The sequence below is a fragment of the Podarcis melisellensis genome (genome assembly GCF_964234715.1).
Source record: "Podarcis melisellensis genome assembly, chromosome: 1".
Taxonomy (NCBI): domain Eukaryota; kingdom Metazoa; phylum Chordata; class Lepidosauria; order Squamata; family Lacertidae; genus Podarcis; species Podarcis melisellensis.
Genome location: NC_138528.1, coordinates 41153370 through 41169949, shown reverse-complemented (window position 1 = coordinate 41169949; position 16580 = coordinate 41153370). Strand labels below are relative to the sequence as shown.

Here is a 16580-nt window from a genome sequence, read left to right as displayed (position 1 = left end):
TTGGTCTTCATATTTTAAACCTTTCTTTGCTGCATTGGGAATATTGGCCTAAAAGTATCATGGAAACAATCTTTAACGAACACCTTGCACAATACCTTGATATCTCAGGATGGCATTGGCAAGGATAATCGGAGAATCTTAAGTATGGAACTCCTCAACCATGGAGAGAGGAATAGGAAGAAGATGGGAGTGAAAAAATCGGCAGCTCTAGCACTGCCTCCACTTAACTGTTGTTACTGGACAACTTGTGAAATGGTGCGATACTCCCAGTGTTTTGTTTCCTGGCAAGCATTTATCAAGAAGCAGAGAGAAATACTATCTTATGACTAAGGGCCAGTGCATACATTCCAAAGAATCGGAATGCAGACTCACTTTGGATATTGTTTTAACAGGAAAGTGGCTAAGAAATATTTAAAATAAATTGAGAAAGAATTGGTGCAAGTGACTTGTACTCCTTTACCTGCTTCTTTGTAATGTTAAGGCTGACCTAAAGCACAGGCAGGTGTTTGTTTTTTTTTTAAAAAAGAAGGATCATCCTTGAGCAAAACAGGGTTGTTTTCACACTTCCTCCTTAGCTCTCTCATATTTTTTTCCATATCTTCTTCATTATTTTTCTTCACACTGAATTTTCTCATTTCTGTGCAACACTCTGCACTCATATTTGCCTCTCTTGTTAACTGGTTTATGTGATGCACCTTCTCAGATCCTTCCTTGCAATGCCTTCCTTTGCATCTAACACAAACTAGTCACATCTACTTTCAAAGTTCTCCATAGCCGTGCCCTACTCTGTCTTTCTGACCTTATTTCCCAGAAGTCTCCTGTTCCCTTATACTACCTTGCTCAATTATTGCTGCCCTTAATGGTTTGAAACTTGGAGAACGCCTACATGATGCCACTTCTCTCTCTCTCTCTCTCTTTTTTTTAAATATAAATTTTATATAAATATAAATCTCGCTCTCTCTTGAAATGCTTCTTCAAAACCTGCCTTTACTGTGAAGCCTATTCCTCACTGAAATAAAGCGTATGTGCTGCAGTTGCTCACAGTAATCAATTTATTACACTTAACCTCTGTTGCCACACTTCCTTCTGTTTTCTTGCTTACTGTCAACATTTTAAGCTTCTTGGCAGATACCTGTCTCCACGTTACTCTGTAAAGCATTGTACAGTGGTACCTCGGGTTAAGTACTTAATTCGTTCCGGAGATCCGTTCTTAACCTGAAACTGTTCTTAACCTTTAGCTAATGGCCTCCTGCTGCTGCCGTGCTGCCAGAGCACGATTTCTGTTCTCATCCTGAAGCAAAATTCTTAACCTGAAGCACTATTTCTGGGTTAGCGGAGTCTGTAACCTGAAGCATATGTAACCTGAGGTACCACTGTATATAGTGATGCTACTAAAAATAGCAGTCAATTTTAATTGATTTTAGTAGTAGTAGTGTGGAACAACTTTGGACCCAAAACAAAATGTTGCAGTATACCCTGGTCCCCCATTCCCAGTAGCAGCTATTCTATTCAGAGTACTAGTCAGCCAGCCACACCTACTTCTAGGAGGTATTCAACTAAACAGTTATGCTAGCATGACTTTTAGCTGTGCAATGTAGCCCCCTGCCCCCAATCTATTCTGAAGCACTGTGCTATCATAACTATCATAGGAACTAAAGCAGGCCAATTCACGCGCTACCCTGTTTTCTAGCTTTCTCTTCCAGCTAACGCTCAGCATCGTGTGACCTCTGGGCATCCCATTGAGCATAATTTAGCCTCATGGGCTAATTTTTTTTGGGGGGGGTCCCCTTTTGGTGAGCCCCTCAACCTTTTTGTTGTAATTCTGCGAAACTGAGGGATCTCTCAAGCATGCTTGTTTGTCAGTGGCCCTATTTTGCTTTGATATCGGTTGGCACAAGGAAGTAGTAATACTTCTGAGGTTTACTAAGCTCATTTTCTGCTCAGTTGTGGTCCAAACCTAAAATGCAATTTTCTATATAATTTATGCTGCATATGAAACCCGTGACTAGTTACCTACCAAGCAAAATGAGTGCATGGTAGCTTGCACCTAGCATGTATCAGACTGAGCTGCAACACTTATAAAGTGCATAATTGGGCCAATTGTTTCAATGGACTTCCTTCAAAACTAGTTCGTTGTGGTTGGCTCCCCCTAAAGATTTGGTGAGTAATCTGAAATAGTTGTAAACTTAACCATCTGTTTGTATTTCCACTTAGCCGGAATGAACTTCAGTTATTTATTCTCATGTTATTTGCTCCAGATTTTTGTCTGCCAAGGACTGTGTTTAATGATAATTTCAAAGCAAATTCCCAAGGTAATGTTTCATTATGTGCAAAAATGTAATTATCAACAGCTTAGAGATTTGGTTCCTACCACTTGTTACTATATTTGAAGAATATAGGAATTCTATATTTGTGTGTCCTTAATCCTTCACAAATGGTTTTAATAAGTTTGTATAGGAGTATTTCATCTTGGCTGTTACAGGAAAGTTGGATCCACAACTCTTTTCCATGATTGTATTGTTTTCCATTTAGGAAATTGGTGTAATCAAAGCCGTCTTTCTCTCTCAAGCATTTCCCCCCGTATGCCAGATTTAATTAAATCATTATAGTTATGCTTGTCTCTTAATTTGGTTTAATTATTTATTTAGTTTGAGCTCTTAAGTATTAGCTCAGTTGAATTCCTTTCTTTTTTAAGGAGAAAGGTTATGCACAATAGAATTGCAGACTTAGGAGTTCTGTTTCAATGCTAAGGAGTGCCCTATACTGAACACTTGGCAGTGCAGAGTGTCCTGGATGACTGGCACTGCTGTGGAAGGACGAGTAATCTGTGATGCAGAATCCCTTCATGAAGATGGTTTCCATCCTTAACAGAAGGAAGTTGAAGGTTAAGTTAAGCCTCTCTATTCCTGTGGATGCCTGTGGAAGCCAGACTTTCAAATAGCCCTGCATTGTGCTTTGGCTGAGCACACCTGTTCCCAGCAGGGGAACAGGCATGCATAGACAAAGCAGTGGGATCTAACCCCCTTTCCCTAGCTGATGAGGAAGGATTAAAAGCCCTCATCAGCTGATGAACAGGGGTTAAACCCTACTGCTTTGGCTGAATGTACCAGCTCCCAGCAGGGGAACTGGCATGCACTACCAACACAAAATTAAACCTTCCCCCCTGCCCATTAGCTGATGTCACCCTCCCATCAGAGTGCTGTCAGTTGATTGGCAGGTGGCCATATTTTATTTTATTTTTTTAATGCCTTGGCAGGCCAAGATTTGGTCTGAGGGTTGGAGGTTTCCCATTTCATGTATGTTATTGATTTTTCTATCCCCTGACCCCCCCAATAGTCAATTTAGATTTCCTTCTTCCAATAATAAACATGCTCACTTTTCATTGGGTTGTTTTGGTCCTCCACCCCTGTCCCCCATTTTATGTCCTTCACCCTATTATTATTATTATTTATTTTCTGCAAACATTGGTATTTCTCCAAGCTTGCTGATACTATCTCTTGTACCTAGGTGGTGTTGATCTGGCAACATAAGGACACTCAGATAATGAATTTGCTACTAATATATATGATGATATATAATAATGTATTACAATGCATGTGTTTTATAGTACTATAATAGGCATGCCAGTGTTTAGGGTTTATCTTAAAATATGATTCAAAAATCTGGTGCTCAGCTTTTCAAGCCTCATGTACTACTACAGTGGTACCTCGGGTTACAGACGCTTCAGGTTACAGACGCTTCAGCTTCCAGACTCTGCTAACTCAGAAATAGTACCTCGGGTTAAGAACTTTGCTTCAGAATGGTTTGGCGGCAGCGGGAGGCCCCATTAGCTAAAGTGGTGTCTCAGGTTAAGAACAGTTTCAGGTTAAGAATGGACCTCTGGAATGAATTAAATTCTTAACCTGAGGTACCACTGTACTGATAAATGCTATTGTGAAACCCATCCCTTTGTTAACAGAGAGTGGGTACACCAGGAAACGTTCTTGATTGGTATTATGGTTTTATCTAAATGTATTTTTTTTACAACATTAAAACAACCTGTATGTGTGATTAGTCAGTGCTTTCAGATGCCATCATGCTACATTTGACTTGAGGGCGGTTGAGCTAAACCTTTTGGCATGACATTTGGCTCTTAGAAAAACTGCCATTACTGGCATTGCCACATGGTTTGCATTACAGTAGTAGATGTTAGATGTTAACAAGCAGATTAAAATAAGGATTTAAAAGGAACTACATAGAGCTAATGCCAGCTCTGTGCAACCAGACAGCTATCTGTAAGTCTGAGCTTTTCCACATGATAAAATGGGTGCCCCGACTATATTTAATGATTAGTGTGCTGCTCTCACAGGCTTGTATCTTGTGCCAGAAGAGTGATATCATGTCTGTGAGTAATGGGTAGGAGAGAGTCTGATGGTGGTGGGAATAGTGACAATGCTGTCCACAATTTATTTTATAGGATCTGGATGAACAGTGGATCTCCACAACCTGAAAATAAATAAAATATTTAAGCAAATGTTTCTGAAATGGCTGTTCAATGCATGATAAGCCTTGCTGCTCTTGGAACTTAAAAAGTGTTTTAATACTCTACAATGGTGTGAGTTGGCGAGGAAGCTGTGAGTCTTTAATTACATCCCATAAGTGCCTATGGCACTTGTGTAATCACAATTTGCACCATAATTACTTAACAGTGGTTATATTTTCCCAGATAAACAAAATAGTGCAACCAAAGCTTAGAAAATGTGACATCTATCAAGCAGAATAGCAAGTTCAAAAATATTGGGTAACAGATTAGTTTTTCCCCTCTCCTTGTGTTCTCTGTCCAGTTTTATTTTTCATCACAATATGGTATCCTTAAACGAAATCCCAGATGTCTGCAAACAGAGTAGCCATGCAACCTTATGCACATTTCCATGGGGGTAAGCTCAACTGAATCCAATTAGACTTAATTCTTACTGGGCTTGCATAGGACCAGGTTGTGCAGAAGTACTTTTGAGGGCAGAATTCTGCTTGGATCCAAAGGTGTTTAGTTTGAAGAGAAAGACACTTCTGCTTGCTGAAGGGGACATGTGATTTTTGGCAATTCCCTCCATCTACAGATGGCATCCTACATTCCACTCCATTTCTGAGGGTCCTCTAGTCTTTAGGCTTGGCCATCTGCAGTTCTTAGAATGTAGGCTATTATATATGCATTTATTTTTAGCAGAAGGCATTTGCAGGGCTGACTGATTAGTTAGATAAGCAAGTATTTGTTTTGACAAAGGAATGGTGGCTCCCTAGAGGTTTGTGGAAAGCAGTGACTTCATTGGCATATCTGTTGACAGAGCCTTTACTTGTGCTACAGAGAAAAGTCTACCAATGGCTTCTATTCTGTTGTTCATTAAATCTAGCCACTTTTAATTCCAATTGATATTTTGGCTTAACATACACTATATTTTGGGGAAGAAGTTTGCTTTATGTCATAAGTATGTGGCTTTAATTAAAATCTGGACGGTTTTATTTTGGCAATTTTTAAAAAGACATCTAGTTTCTTATTATGTGTAGCCAAATGTAACTTTTTGATCATTCATATTTGCCAAATATTAACTCAGTTGCTTTAGGCTCAGTAAGTAAGTGATGTCATAGCAGCAAGTGAGCAGGGTGGAAAATAAGAAGCTGGACTTTGTAGAAACTTTCATTCCAGTGGTGAATAATACTGTCCTTTGTCTCTTCTTCCTGTTTCCATTCCTGATCATCTAACAGATAAAAAGAAGTTGATTTTCTCATGCTATATACTGTAATATATTGAAAAGATTTAAATTAAATTGGTGGTTTGTATGCAGCATCTAGTACAGATGATATTAAATGCAGGAATGCTCATAGAAGTTGAAAGCCCATTGTTAAAAGTTAACCTTTGTCTAGTGCATCTACTGTTGATGACATCCTATAATCTGTTTGATACAGATTAATCTGTAAGCGACATTTAACATGGAGGGGGCCCTAGTAGATTGGTTTAGATGGTCTCCCTTTCTTTTTCAGCTTTACATGTCAATGATTCCATTCTTATTTGCTTCTGTTAGGATTCTTTGGCTTATGCAAATAGAAAGCTGGAAACAACTCCAGGTGAAAAGGTTTTAAGAGACACGAAAGAAGAACGAGATCAGCATAACCGGCTTAAGGAGATTGACCAGCAGCTGAAAAACCTGGAAGGGACTGTAAGTCTTCTAAAGTTCCCTAGTTTGCTAAAGTCAGTAGATACCAAGAATAAGAAGAGAATGACAAAAGGTTTCGTTTTGTGTTCTTGGTAATATTATTCTGTGTTACAAAATAGATAAATTACAGTGATGCTTCTCAATTACAATATCTGTATGAAGATCAAGTGCTTTCTCACTGCTTATATAAACTGGTGGGATTTTACATAACTTGCGTTATGTTAATATAAAACGAGTGCAGGTTGAATTATATTATACCGTGAAGTCTAATGCTAAAAGACAGCTTTCCAAATAAACAGAGAAATCACTCCCTCTATTTCCCTTGTTCACGGTGTGCTGATGCTGACGTAGCCAAAATGGCACCACCCACCCACAAGAGGCAGGCTCAGGGGAACCCCAAAGTATGCAGAAGTACAAAATATGGGCAAATAAAATGAAAAATAAAGGGGGGGGGTCACCTCAAAAGTGGAAAGCAGACTGCGCATGTTTGTGCTTGATCACTTTCTACTTCATGCTGCTTTGACTTCATCTGTGTCCCCACCTGCTGTCAAAAAATTAACCAAACTGCTTCCTCTTGGCTGCGTCACCAATTGCAATCATGTGAGTTTTCAATAATAGCTGTCATAACAACTGTGCAAGGAAGGGGCTGTGAGGGAGAAAGCAGGCCAGAGGATCACCAATTCGCTACTTATAATGCCCCCATCACTTATTGACCCTTTAAAAGGAGAGGAACAGGAATTTTTTTGTTAATACTCCCTTAGGGAAGATGTTTTATGGAGCTTAGAGCTATAGTAGCCTTAGGTTTGTGCCTTTGCACATTAGGCAATAGTTCCACTCCCTGTATAAAAATAACTGCAACTAAACCAACCAATCCCACATAGTGCAAATCTGCACAGCAATAAAAGAGGTTTACAATGCAATTCTGTACATGTCTACTTAGAAGTAAGCCCCACTGAATTCAAAGGGACTTAGTCCCAGGTAAGAATGAATATGATTGCAGACTTAGTCTTCAAGGGCTCCCTCACTCCTCCAGTGTGGAAGAAGCCAGTTGGTAGAAACACCTCGTCCTGCCCCAAAGAAACATTATGTAGCAAGGTATCACTAGTGTGTTTTAAATGCTTTAATATCCTTTTCTTCTCAGCAGAAAGCAGTGAACTCAAACATTGCCTCCCTTCCATAGTTTAACAGTGGTGTAGTATTTCACCTGCATTGTGTGCTTCAATTAAACATTTCTTGAAGCACTAAAAGAGACGAGGCTAATCAAACCTTCCCCTACACATATGTGCAAATTTGGTTTCTTTACTACTCCAATAGTCAGTTTTAATTTAGTTCAAATAATTTCTGACAAATTGCCTTTTCATATTCCTAGTAAGTACATGTTATGCTCCATATGAACCTGGTTCCTCTTCTGATGCACTATTTCCCTCCCACAACCCATGCTTTTGCCTAGAACAATTCCTGTGAAGGCACAGATGCAGAAAATATGTTGGAGCTGAAAATCCATGTGGATATTATGCCAAAAAATATATGATTCAACACACAGAGTTCTCAAGAAGAGCTAATCCGGAAATGTTGTAAATATGATGGGAACATATTTCAGATGCTTTCTTGTTAGTAGTTCCACCATGTATCTGATGAAATAGGCTTCAATCTATGAAAGCATAGGTTTTAATAAAAATTTGACTTGTAACATGCTACAAGACTTTTCACTTGCAGGCCCCAAGACTAAGATGCCTCTTCACTTAAATGACTGTCCTTGTCAATGGAATGGTGGTGTTAAAATAACGTCAGTTTTATAGCTTCAGTTTAATAAGTTAGTTGGTAAGCTGCTAAAGAAAATAAACTCAGTCTACAACATCCCTTTCTGCCATTGACCTTTGCCTTTTGGTCACTGACCCTTGCTATTTATGGGAATACAAGTCTGGACGGGGATCTGCAGTTTGGTGGCTGGGTCTACAATAAGCAATGACTTTGGAATGCACTGGGCTACTGGCTCATTAAAATACAATGAATGTTAACAGGTCAGTTCCGAGGTCTGATTAGTACAAAACAGTTCCTTGGAATCTGCTATGGTATATACCCCCTCTTGTGCATACCAGACATTTTTTCTCTTAAGAGGATGCCCACAAGACCTTACAGGGGCAGAAACTATTCTTCACTTATTAAATGGTAAATGAATAAGCCACCTGTTCTAATGCATAACCCATTGTCAGGTTGGCATTTATTTGTATTGTTGAGAAAAGGGGATAAATTGCAGGATCAACCAGATGGAAAGTCAGTCACAACCTGTAGGGCTCTAATGCATATCCACCAACATTGCACAGATGAAAATGCTTGTAAAAGCCATTTCTCATTTGGCCTGGTTTTCACCTTCTGATCAGCTCTGTACATGTTACTGAAGGTTTGATTCCTTTTCCAGTATGCTGTATTAATTTATTGTTAGCTTTAATGCTCTTTTATACAGCTAATATGGTGTTTGATCTTTATATTAAATAAGTGCTACAAAAACATAAATGTTCTAAAACTTATTATCAACAGTTCAGAATGACCTGCTGGATGCACAAAAATGTGTGCTAATACGATTAAGTACGTCCCATCTTACTATAATATTGAAACCTATTTAATAGTATTCAAACAGAGCACCTTTGGGGTTGACTTTTTTGTTTTTCTTTATATTGGATATGGCTTTATTTTTCTTACTTTCCCCCCAAAATTAATCTTCCTAGTGTGCCAAAACATTAAGGCTATTCATTACAAAACTTGAATGTTCACATACCTTGATGTTAATACATCTAGAGTTACTTAGATAGAAACAAGATGCATCCACTATCCACTCCGATATGTAACTTCTAGAGATAATGATGAAGGGGTTTAACCCTGAAGATTGGCAGCCCTAGCAATTCAACAGCATTTTAATAAAGCAAAATAGGAATAGTGATTTAGCAAGGAGAGTTACTAGAAAAAAATGGCTCTCTCTGATAAACAGAGTTAGAATACATGGAAGTGCAGGATACGGTGGCAGAATGCATTGGTTAGATCTGGGGTGGACAAGCACTTTGGTCCAGAGGGACACATGCGGCAATAGATGGTGGGTCAGGGGCTTAAAATATAATTGGCTTCTAAGGGCTTGTTGCTGAACATAGTTGAAAAAGAATTTCCTTACAAATAACGTCTAAAAAATTTAAATACCGAAAATACTCTGGAAATGGTTGCAAATATTTTAATTGGGTCACTCAGGACAGCTGAACTGAAATGGCTGAACTGACCTTGCCTTGCAGGGTTAGGTCCATGGGGCTGTGCCTGCAAGATTAAGTTCACCAACTGAAACCAGCCCTACACTATTTGTTTTAAGAAATGTTATTAATGGCTTCATCAAAAAACCTAAGTGGTATACCCAAACATAAAATAATTATCAATAAAATACAGAAGAAACCAACAGAGTTTTAAAAACAAGTATATATGACTGAATTATGTATCTGGGCAGGCTTGCTAAAATAAAGTTTTTTTGCAGGTGCCTAAAATTGCATAATAAAGGTGCCTGCTTAATGTTAAAGACAGGGAGTTCCAAAGCAGAGCTGCTGCCAAAGATCGATTCTTCACAGATGTGAAGCAAACATTATATGGCAGATTGAAGGCGGCAAATTGGCACATATGATGCAAGGCGATCCCTCAAGTGAACTTGTGCAAAGCTGTTAAGGGTTTATATATTACTATAATAACACACTGAACTTGGCCCGGTAACAAACAGGCAGCCTGTGCTGATATTTAATCAGAGGTATAGTATGCTGACAGGAGCTCACTCCTGTCAGTAATCATGCTACCACATTCTACTACACAACTGGAGCTACTAAGATTCTAACAGTGAAATCATATCAAGGAAGTTACACTATATTAACTACATTTTTGTGTGCTTATCTTGTATTTTTATTCTGTGAACTGCCGTGAGAGCTACAGATGAAGGGCAGTGTACAAATTGAAAAAAACGAAATAAATATTCAGTGGGGGTTACTCCCAAGTAATTGTAAGGGAGGAACACCAAGCCCATGAGATGACTTGCCTAAGGCTGTCAGAGCCTCCATAGACTCCTTAAGTCCAAACCATGCCCAAACTATTCAGAAAGCAAGGAATACTCAAGTAAATGCAGAACAGATAACTCAAAGGAAGTCTAGCCATGGTCATACGCATATGTGGGACATTCTATGCAGTGCATACTGGTGCACATGCAGGTAACAGCCACAACTGAGAATAGATGTGTGACAGCAAACACACAGTAAGCAGCAAACGCTCCCTTTCCCTATCCTGGTGTAACTTACCAATGCTAACCATCACCTCTGCGGCGCTGCAGCCAACTTTAAGTACCAAGCAGCTGCATCAGCAGCAGCTCTGCACAGCTTCAACTTCCTCAGCTGCCCAGAGCTTGAAAGCAACCCCATTGTGGCCCGCTAGTCTGCTAATTGTGAGTCGATGACCTGAACCCATGTGGTGGTAAATAAGAGACAAGGACAAAAGTACATTAGGTTAATGGGCTGAAAAGGCCACAACTTTATTGGTTACAGCATGTGAGAGGTACTGCCTTAGGCATTGGATAAAACAACCTATACATGACCCCACCTGCGCAGCAAACAGTGGGAGGAGCTTGTTGATGCAAATACAACTGGAAGCTTGCTCTGATGTCACTGGGGGTCATGCCATGGCCCTAGCCACCAGCAGGGCATTGGACAGGATCCACGACCGCCGGAGTCCTTTAACGGAATACCCTACAAGGGGCGGGGTAGGTGATGGCCAAACCCCGCCCACCACCACACGACACATATTCCAATGCTTACTGCCCAGGCCAGGAAAGTTGTGACGAATTGCTACGAGGTAGGCGAAAAACTTAGAGGCTGGTAGCAAGTTGACAGCCAGGCCAGGCTAGAAAGCTGAGATGCCTCTCTTGCTGTCTGCCACTCCCAGCAGTTTCAGGCCTGAGCCAAGCTCCAAAGCCCTGCTGTCACCGCACTGCTAAGCCAGCTGCGACTGCCTCAGGCCCCGAGTGCAGCCGGAAAGCTGTGCTGCCATTGCTACCAACTCAGTTTGGGGACGGTGGGAGGGAAAAAAGAGAGGGAGGGAAGGCACAGCTGGGCCTACTTAAATTATAACTCTTGTGAAGCTGATGCTTCCTTGCCAAACATGCCTCACAGCCGAGGCAGTTTCCCATCAGCCGGTTGACAGTCACTGAGCATTCCAGACATCATTGTGGGTTTTACATGGTGCTTTTATTTGGAAAGTTAACAGCCTCCCTGTAAATTTGTTGTTTTGTGGTAGTTAGAAGGCTATCTGTCCGTTAGTGAAGCTCTTCATTATGTCATTGGGGATAATAACAATGATTATACCATTCTTCAACTGTAATTTTGCTCCTTTCCAGCTAGCCTAATAGACTATGCAATGTATCTCTTTTGCCTCATATGTTATTGGCTTATGCAGGCTAATAGCATAATGCCTGAATTGTGGTCATTGTTCCACAGCCACCCTAGCAGTTTGAAAGCAAGTAGACAAATAGGTAGCGCTGTGGCGGGAAGGTAAACAGCGTTTTTGTGTGTTCTGGCACTCATCACGGTAGCATGCGCCAGTAGCAGTTTAGTCATGCTGGCCACATAACCCGGAAAGCTGTCTGTGGACAAATGCCGGCTCCCTCTGTCTGAAGCGAAATTAGGGCTACACCCCATAGTCGCCTTTGACTGGACATAACTGTCCAGGGCTCCTTTACCTTTTACCTGTTCCACATCAGCAGGTATGCACAGACCTTTTCTTCTTGGCTGATTTTTGACAGTAGCAGTTCTGTAGCATCGGCCATAAGACCACAACATGTTTTGTACCTTTAATTTCTAAATTTAATGTTTGGTATTTCTGCATTCCAGGACCTAACCCTTTCTCACAACTATTTTCTTAACTTTAAATACAAATTTCATCAATTTTTTGGTGACTTAGTGAAGACACTGTAGAGTTTCTTATGATGGACATGAATATGCCAGAGCTGGGAGGATGAGTTGTGTGAGTCATCCCATGTGTTTTTAGTAAGAAAGCTGTGATAAACAAGAATTGCTTATGTAAGTCTGCACTGTGTTTTCTTTTTATGTAGAACCCAGAACCATGTGAGAATAAAATTGGTGGCACATTGCTCCTGGAAGTAATTATTAGGATGAAAACCAAACATTCCACACATACCTTTTTGCCACAAACAACATGCATCAGGGGGAAAGAAAAGTTAACTTCTGAGCAATTATTTTATTCGGATGCTTTGAAGCTACTTACAGTCATCATATTCTATATGTTGGCCCACTTCAGACATATGAAAATTAAAACATGATTTGTTTAGTACATTGACCAGGCACAGGTTCACGCTTCCACCCTAACTTTTGTTACAATATTTAAAGGCTTTATTCTTGGTTTGGAGTAAACAGCAATTTGTGTGAACTTGGCAAGTAATTTATTTAGTTATCCATTATTTAACACCCAATATATCAACCCAGGAAATATCCTGACTTAGTGAGCAAACCACTGTTTGTCAAGTTCAGGTGCAACCAATTGTGGTTTGTTCCTAAACAGGAATTGAAGCTTTAAATCTTTTCCTCTCAAGTAAAGTGGAGGGGAAAGCTATAATTTGTTGTTGTTTAACTGGGCCATTGACTTTTTTTCTTTCAGTATCATTGATGAAGATATGCAATAGATGTTCAGCAAGTAACATCTCCCCTCCCCCCCATGAAATTGGCCTTGAAAGGAAATAATTCAGTGTCCATGTTAGTCTGTCTTTGGCTTTTTAACAGGCAGAAACAATCTCCACATAGAGGAAGTTGAGGCACTGGTCCCTCTTTTCTACTATGCACCTTAAGTCATGTTGCACAAGGAAGATGCTGTTATTTTTCCTCTACCTCCTCCTCCACAAGGCACGGGGCAGGGAAGAATGCAAATCAGATTTTTATTCAGTGGAGGGATGCATGCTCTGTAAATGTCTGAACAGAGCCTTTATGCTGCAGTACATAAAAATAGGTTCTTTCAACCTGGTAGGCCAGTTAAATTGGATTGATTTCTAGAACTCTTACACACTTCCACTTTATTAATTGGGTTCTGAGCCTGAAATTGGTGCGTCCTAAGCAGGCTCCCAAAAGAATTTTAGAACAGCCTCAAAGCTGAGACAATTATATTCCTTGGGATTCCAGGCATTAATTTCAAATATGTTTTAAAGCATGTAGCTCCCACATTAGGCCTAACTTGTGCTATTCTTTTAACATTGTAAAATTCACAATTTTTGACCCTGCCGCCAGTAAATATGGTAGACCAAGGCTTCAGATCATCTCTAGCACTTATTAGCTCTGGTTTCTCTGAATATTATTTATTTATTTATTTATTTATTTATTTGTTGCTTTACTCATGGAAGGGACATGGGTGGCACTGTGGGTTAAACCACAGAGCCTAGGGCTTGCCGATCAGAAGGTCGGCGGGTCGAATCCCCGCGACAGGGTGAGCTGCCATTGCTCGGTCCCTGCTTCTGCCAACCTAGCAGTTCGAAAGCACGTCAATATGCAAGTAGATAAATAGGTACCGCTCCAGCGGGAAGGTAAACGGCATTTCCGTGCGCTGCTTTGGTTTGCCAGAAGTGACTTAGTCATGTTGGCCACATGACCCGGAAGCTGTACGCCGGCTTCCTTGGCCAATAAAGCGAGATGAGTGCCGCAACCCCAGAGTCGTCCACGACTGGACCTAATGGTCAGGGGTCCCTTTACCTTTACCTTACTCATGGAAATAACTCAAAGCAACTTACAGACACAATCAGTAATCCCTTATTCAGATCTTTTTATTTGTATTTGCTGTGCCAAGACTACTGGGGTTCTCCGTACTGATTCACATATAACAATGCAGCATATTAGACTGTTAATGATAACTACCTACATATTTATAACTCAGGTTTACTTATGCAAGCTCTCAGCCTTAGGGATGGGCGAGCAGCCGCCTTCTTATCCTGAAAATTAACTGGACCTTGTGAATGGTCCAATCAAACACCGAAACCCTTTGAGGATGCTCAGTTCCTTTCACTTTCCACTAGCCCATTTCATTTTATTACTCTAGTCTGATAATATTTATTGTGATGTTTTCACATGGTACTCATTTGAAACTCTTTTTGGATGGAGTTTTTAAATGCATGTGTAAATGAGCATCCTGGTTCACTTCAGTAGAGTGAAAACTCAATGCACAACAAAGAAACTCACCTTCATAAATGAATGAGAAAGCCCTCGCTGTCAGCAGTTAATTCCATCTCAGGGCTTCTGCAAGAATTATTAGATTGGGGGTGGTTTAAAAGCTACTCTAAAAATACATAAATTAATGCATTTGAGTAGTGACTTGCCACAGGTGCACAGAGGATAAAGTCACTGAGCAGGTTCTTTTTGTTCACCCATAAATATTCACCATGCCCCATTCATCAACTAGATTGAATGCAAATACAAATCAATTGTTTCTAGCGATTTTTCTACTGCTTTTGTGGTGTGTGTACTCCAGTATTCTGATGGTCAGATGGAGCTACCAGACCATAAAATCCAGCCAGCGAGAGAGCTGGAACTAAGGGGAGCTCAAGGATTTATTAAGTGATGTGAAACTCTTGTTGTTTTGAGCATGTGTTACATAATTGCTGTATGTGCAAGGCTGTTAAAATACCCTGCTAGTAATAACATGCACACCATTTTATAGCTGCAAGAGGAGATAAAAGAAGTTTCTTAGTCAGCACTTCAACAATATCACAGCACATGTCAGTTTTATTATTGTTGGGCCTTCAGTTTTGGCAGATGCACACTATTCTGGGTGTAGTGTTGTAATTACCATATAAATTAAGCAGTTAAATGAGGCTGGTACAGCCTTATCCCTTCTGCCACTAACCAGATTGCCAATACGGTGCTGTGAAACAGGCATAATTCATGCTAATTATGTTTAGAAGGCCAGAATTTGAAATGCTGGACCTTTCTTTCCATTCAAACTGGTCAAAAGTAAATTGAAGCTGTTTAGCTGCAGTGCAAACAGAAGGATCATTATTTCTGCACAACACACTGTCCATAATAGCATTCCAAGAATGGGTTTAATCCGCCCAGGTTTAATTCATAGCTGCTAATTATATTTCAGCATACATTCTTATGCTTTAAACTATGTGTGTCTTTACTTTAGTGAATTGTAACTAGTTCTTAAACTGGGGAGGGGAGGGGGGACTTTCTTCTTTTTATTCTTAACAGGCTTTGTAATATTTGATGGGATTAAGCTTTTTGTTGTAGTTCAAGACACAATTGATACTTATTTTTGTCTTCACCAGCAGAGTTTGATTAGAGCATTCTGAGCAAAACCAGAGTCAAATCAAACACATTTTGGATTTTAGGTTTCCAGGCTATACTATCTTGTGTAAAGGAAAATAAATAAACTTTATTGCATTTCAAACCATAAAACGTTAGAAATTTACAGCAAAAAAGTTGTATGTTCCACTTTAGTGCCTAGGATCAACATGACACCTTTCGCTAAAAAGCTCTTGAATTATTTTACGAAGGTAATTACTTTTCAATGATAAGAGGGTAAAGTTCATCTAAAAGAAGGTTCTAGTGCCATAACTGCCAGTTTATGCACTCTGGGCAAACCCCAAATTTAATGCTAAAAAAATTGTTTCCCAGGTGGTCTATTATTCATTTCTGATAGGCAATATGTAACTTCTGTGCCTTCATTCATATTTCCAGAATTAAACTTAGGGGATTTCTTTAGCATCTCAGCCCATTTATCTGAAGTCTGATTACATCTGATCACTTGTACAGCCAAAATTTAAACATGGGGGAAGGAAAGAGAGGTTTTTTCTTCCATGTTGTGGGTAGAATTCTTAAGTCCCTATTGCAGGGATAGACATCATGGTGCCCACCAGGTGCTGGTCCATTGCAAGTCACATCAAGGACTGCCTCTCCGAAAATGAAGCAAATGTGTTCATCTGATACCCTGGTCTGTGTGACCCCTCTGAGAGAGGGATGGAGGGTGGCAATGTGAGAATGGGCCTTCTCGGCTGTGGAATGCTCTCCCCTGGGAGTCATGTCTGGCACCATCACCATCTGCTTTTAGGCTTCCTGCAAAACGTATTTATTTGCCCTGACTTTTGGAGCTTATTCCCCCCCCCCACTAATTTTTCAGTGGAGTGGGGTTCAGTTGGATCTGTTCTTTATACATATTATTGGTGTGTATTTTGTTTGTTTTTTAATATTTGTTTTAGTAAGCAACTAATAAGTGTAATGGACGCAGGTGGCGCTGTGGGTTAAAGCCTCAGCGCCTAGGACTTGCCGATCGAAAGGTCGGCGGTTCGAATCCCTGCGGCGGGGTGCGCTCCCACTGCTCGGTCCCAGC

The 16580-nt window shown here is 40.2% G+C and overlaps 1 protein-coding gene across 1 annotated transcript in view; it reads left to right on the top strand.

Moving 5' to 3' along the window:
• The window catches only part of FSIP1 (fibrous sheath interacting protein 1), a 60993-nt gene that overhangs the window by 18015 nt on the left and 26398 nt on the right, over nt 1-16580 (top strand). The window contains exon 11 of the mRNA XM_081886843.1: nt 6057-6191. Within this exon, the coding sequence (XP_081742969.1) occupies nt 6057-6191 (135 nt within the window). The remainder of the gene's footprint in view (nt 1-6056; nt 6192-16580) is intronic.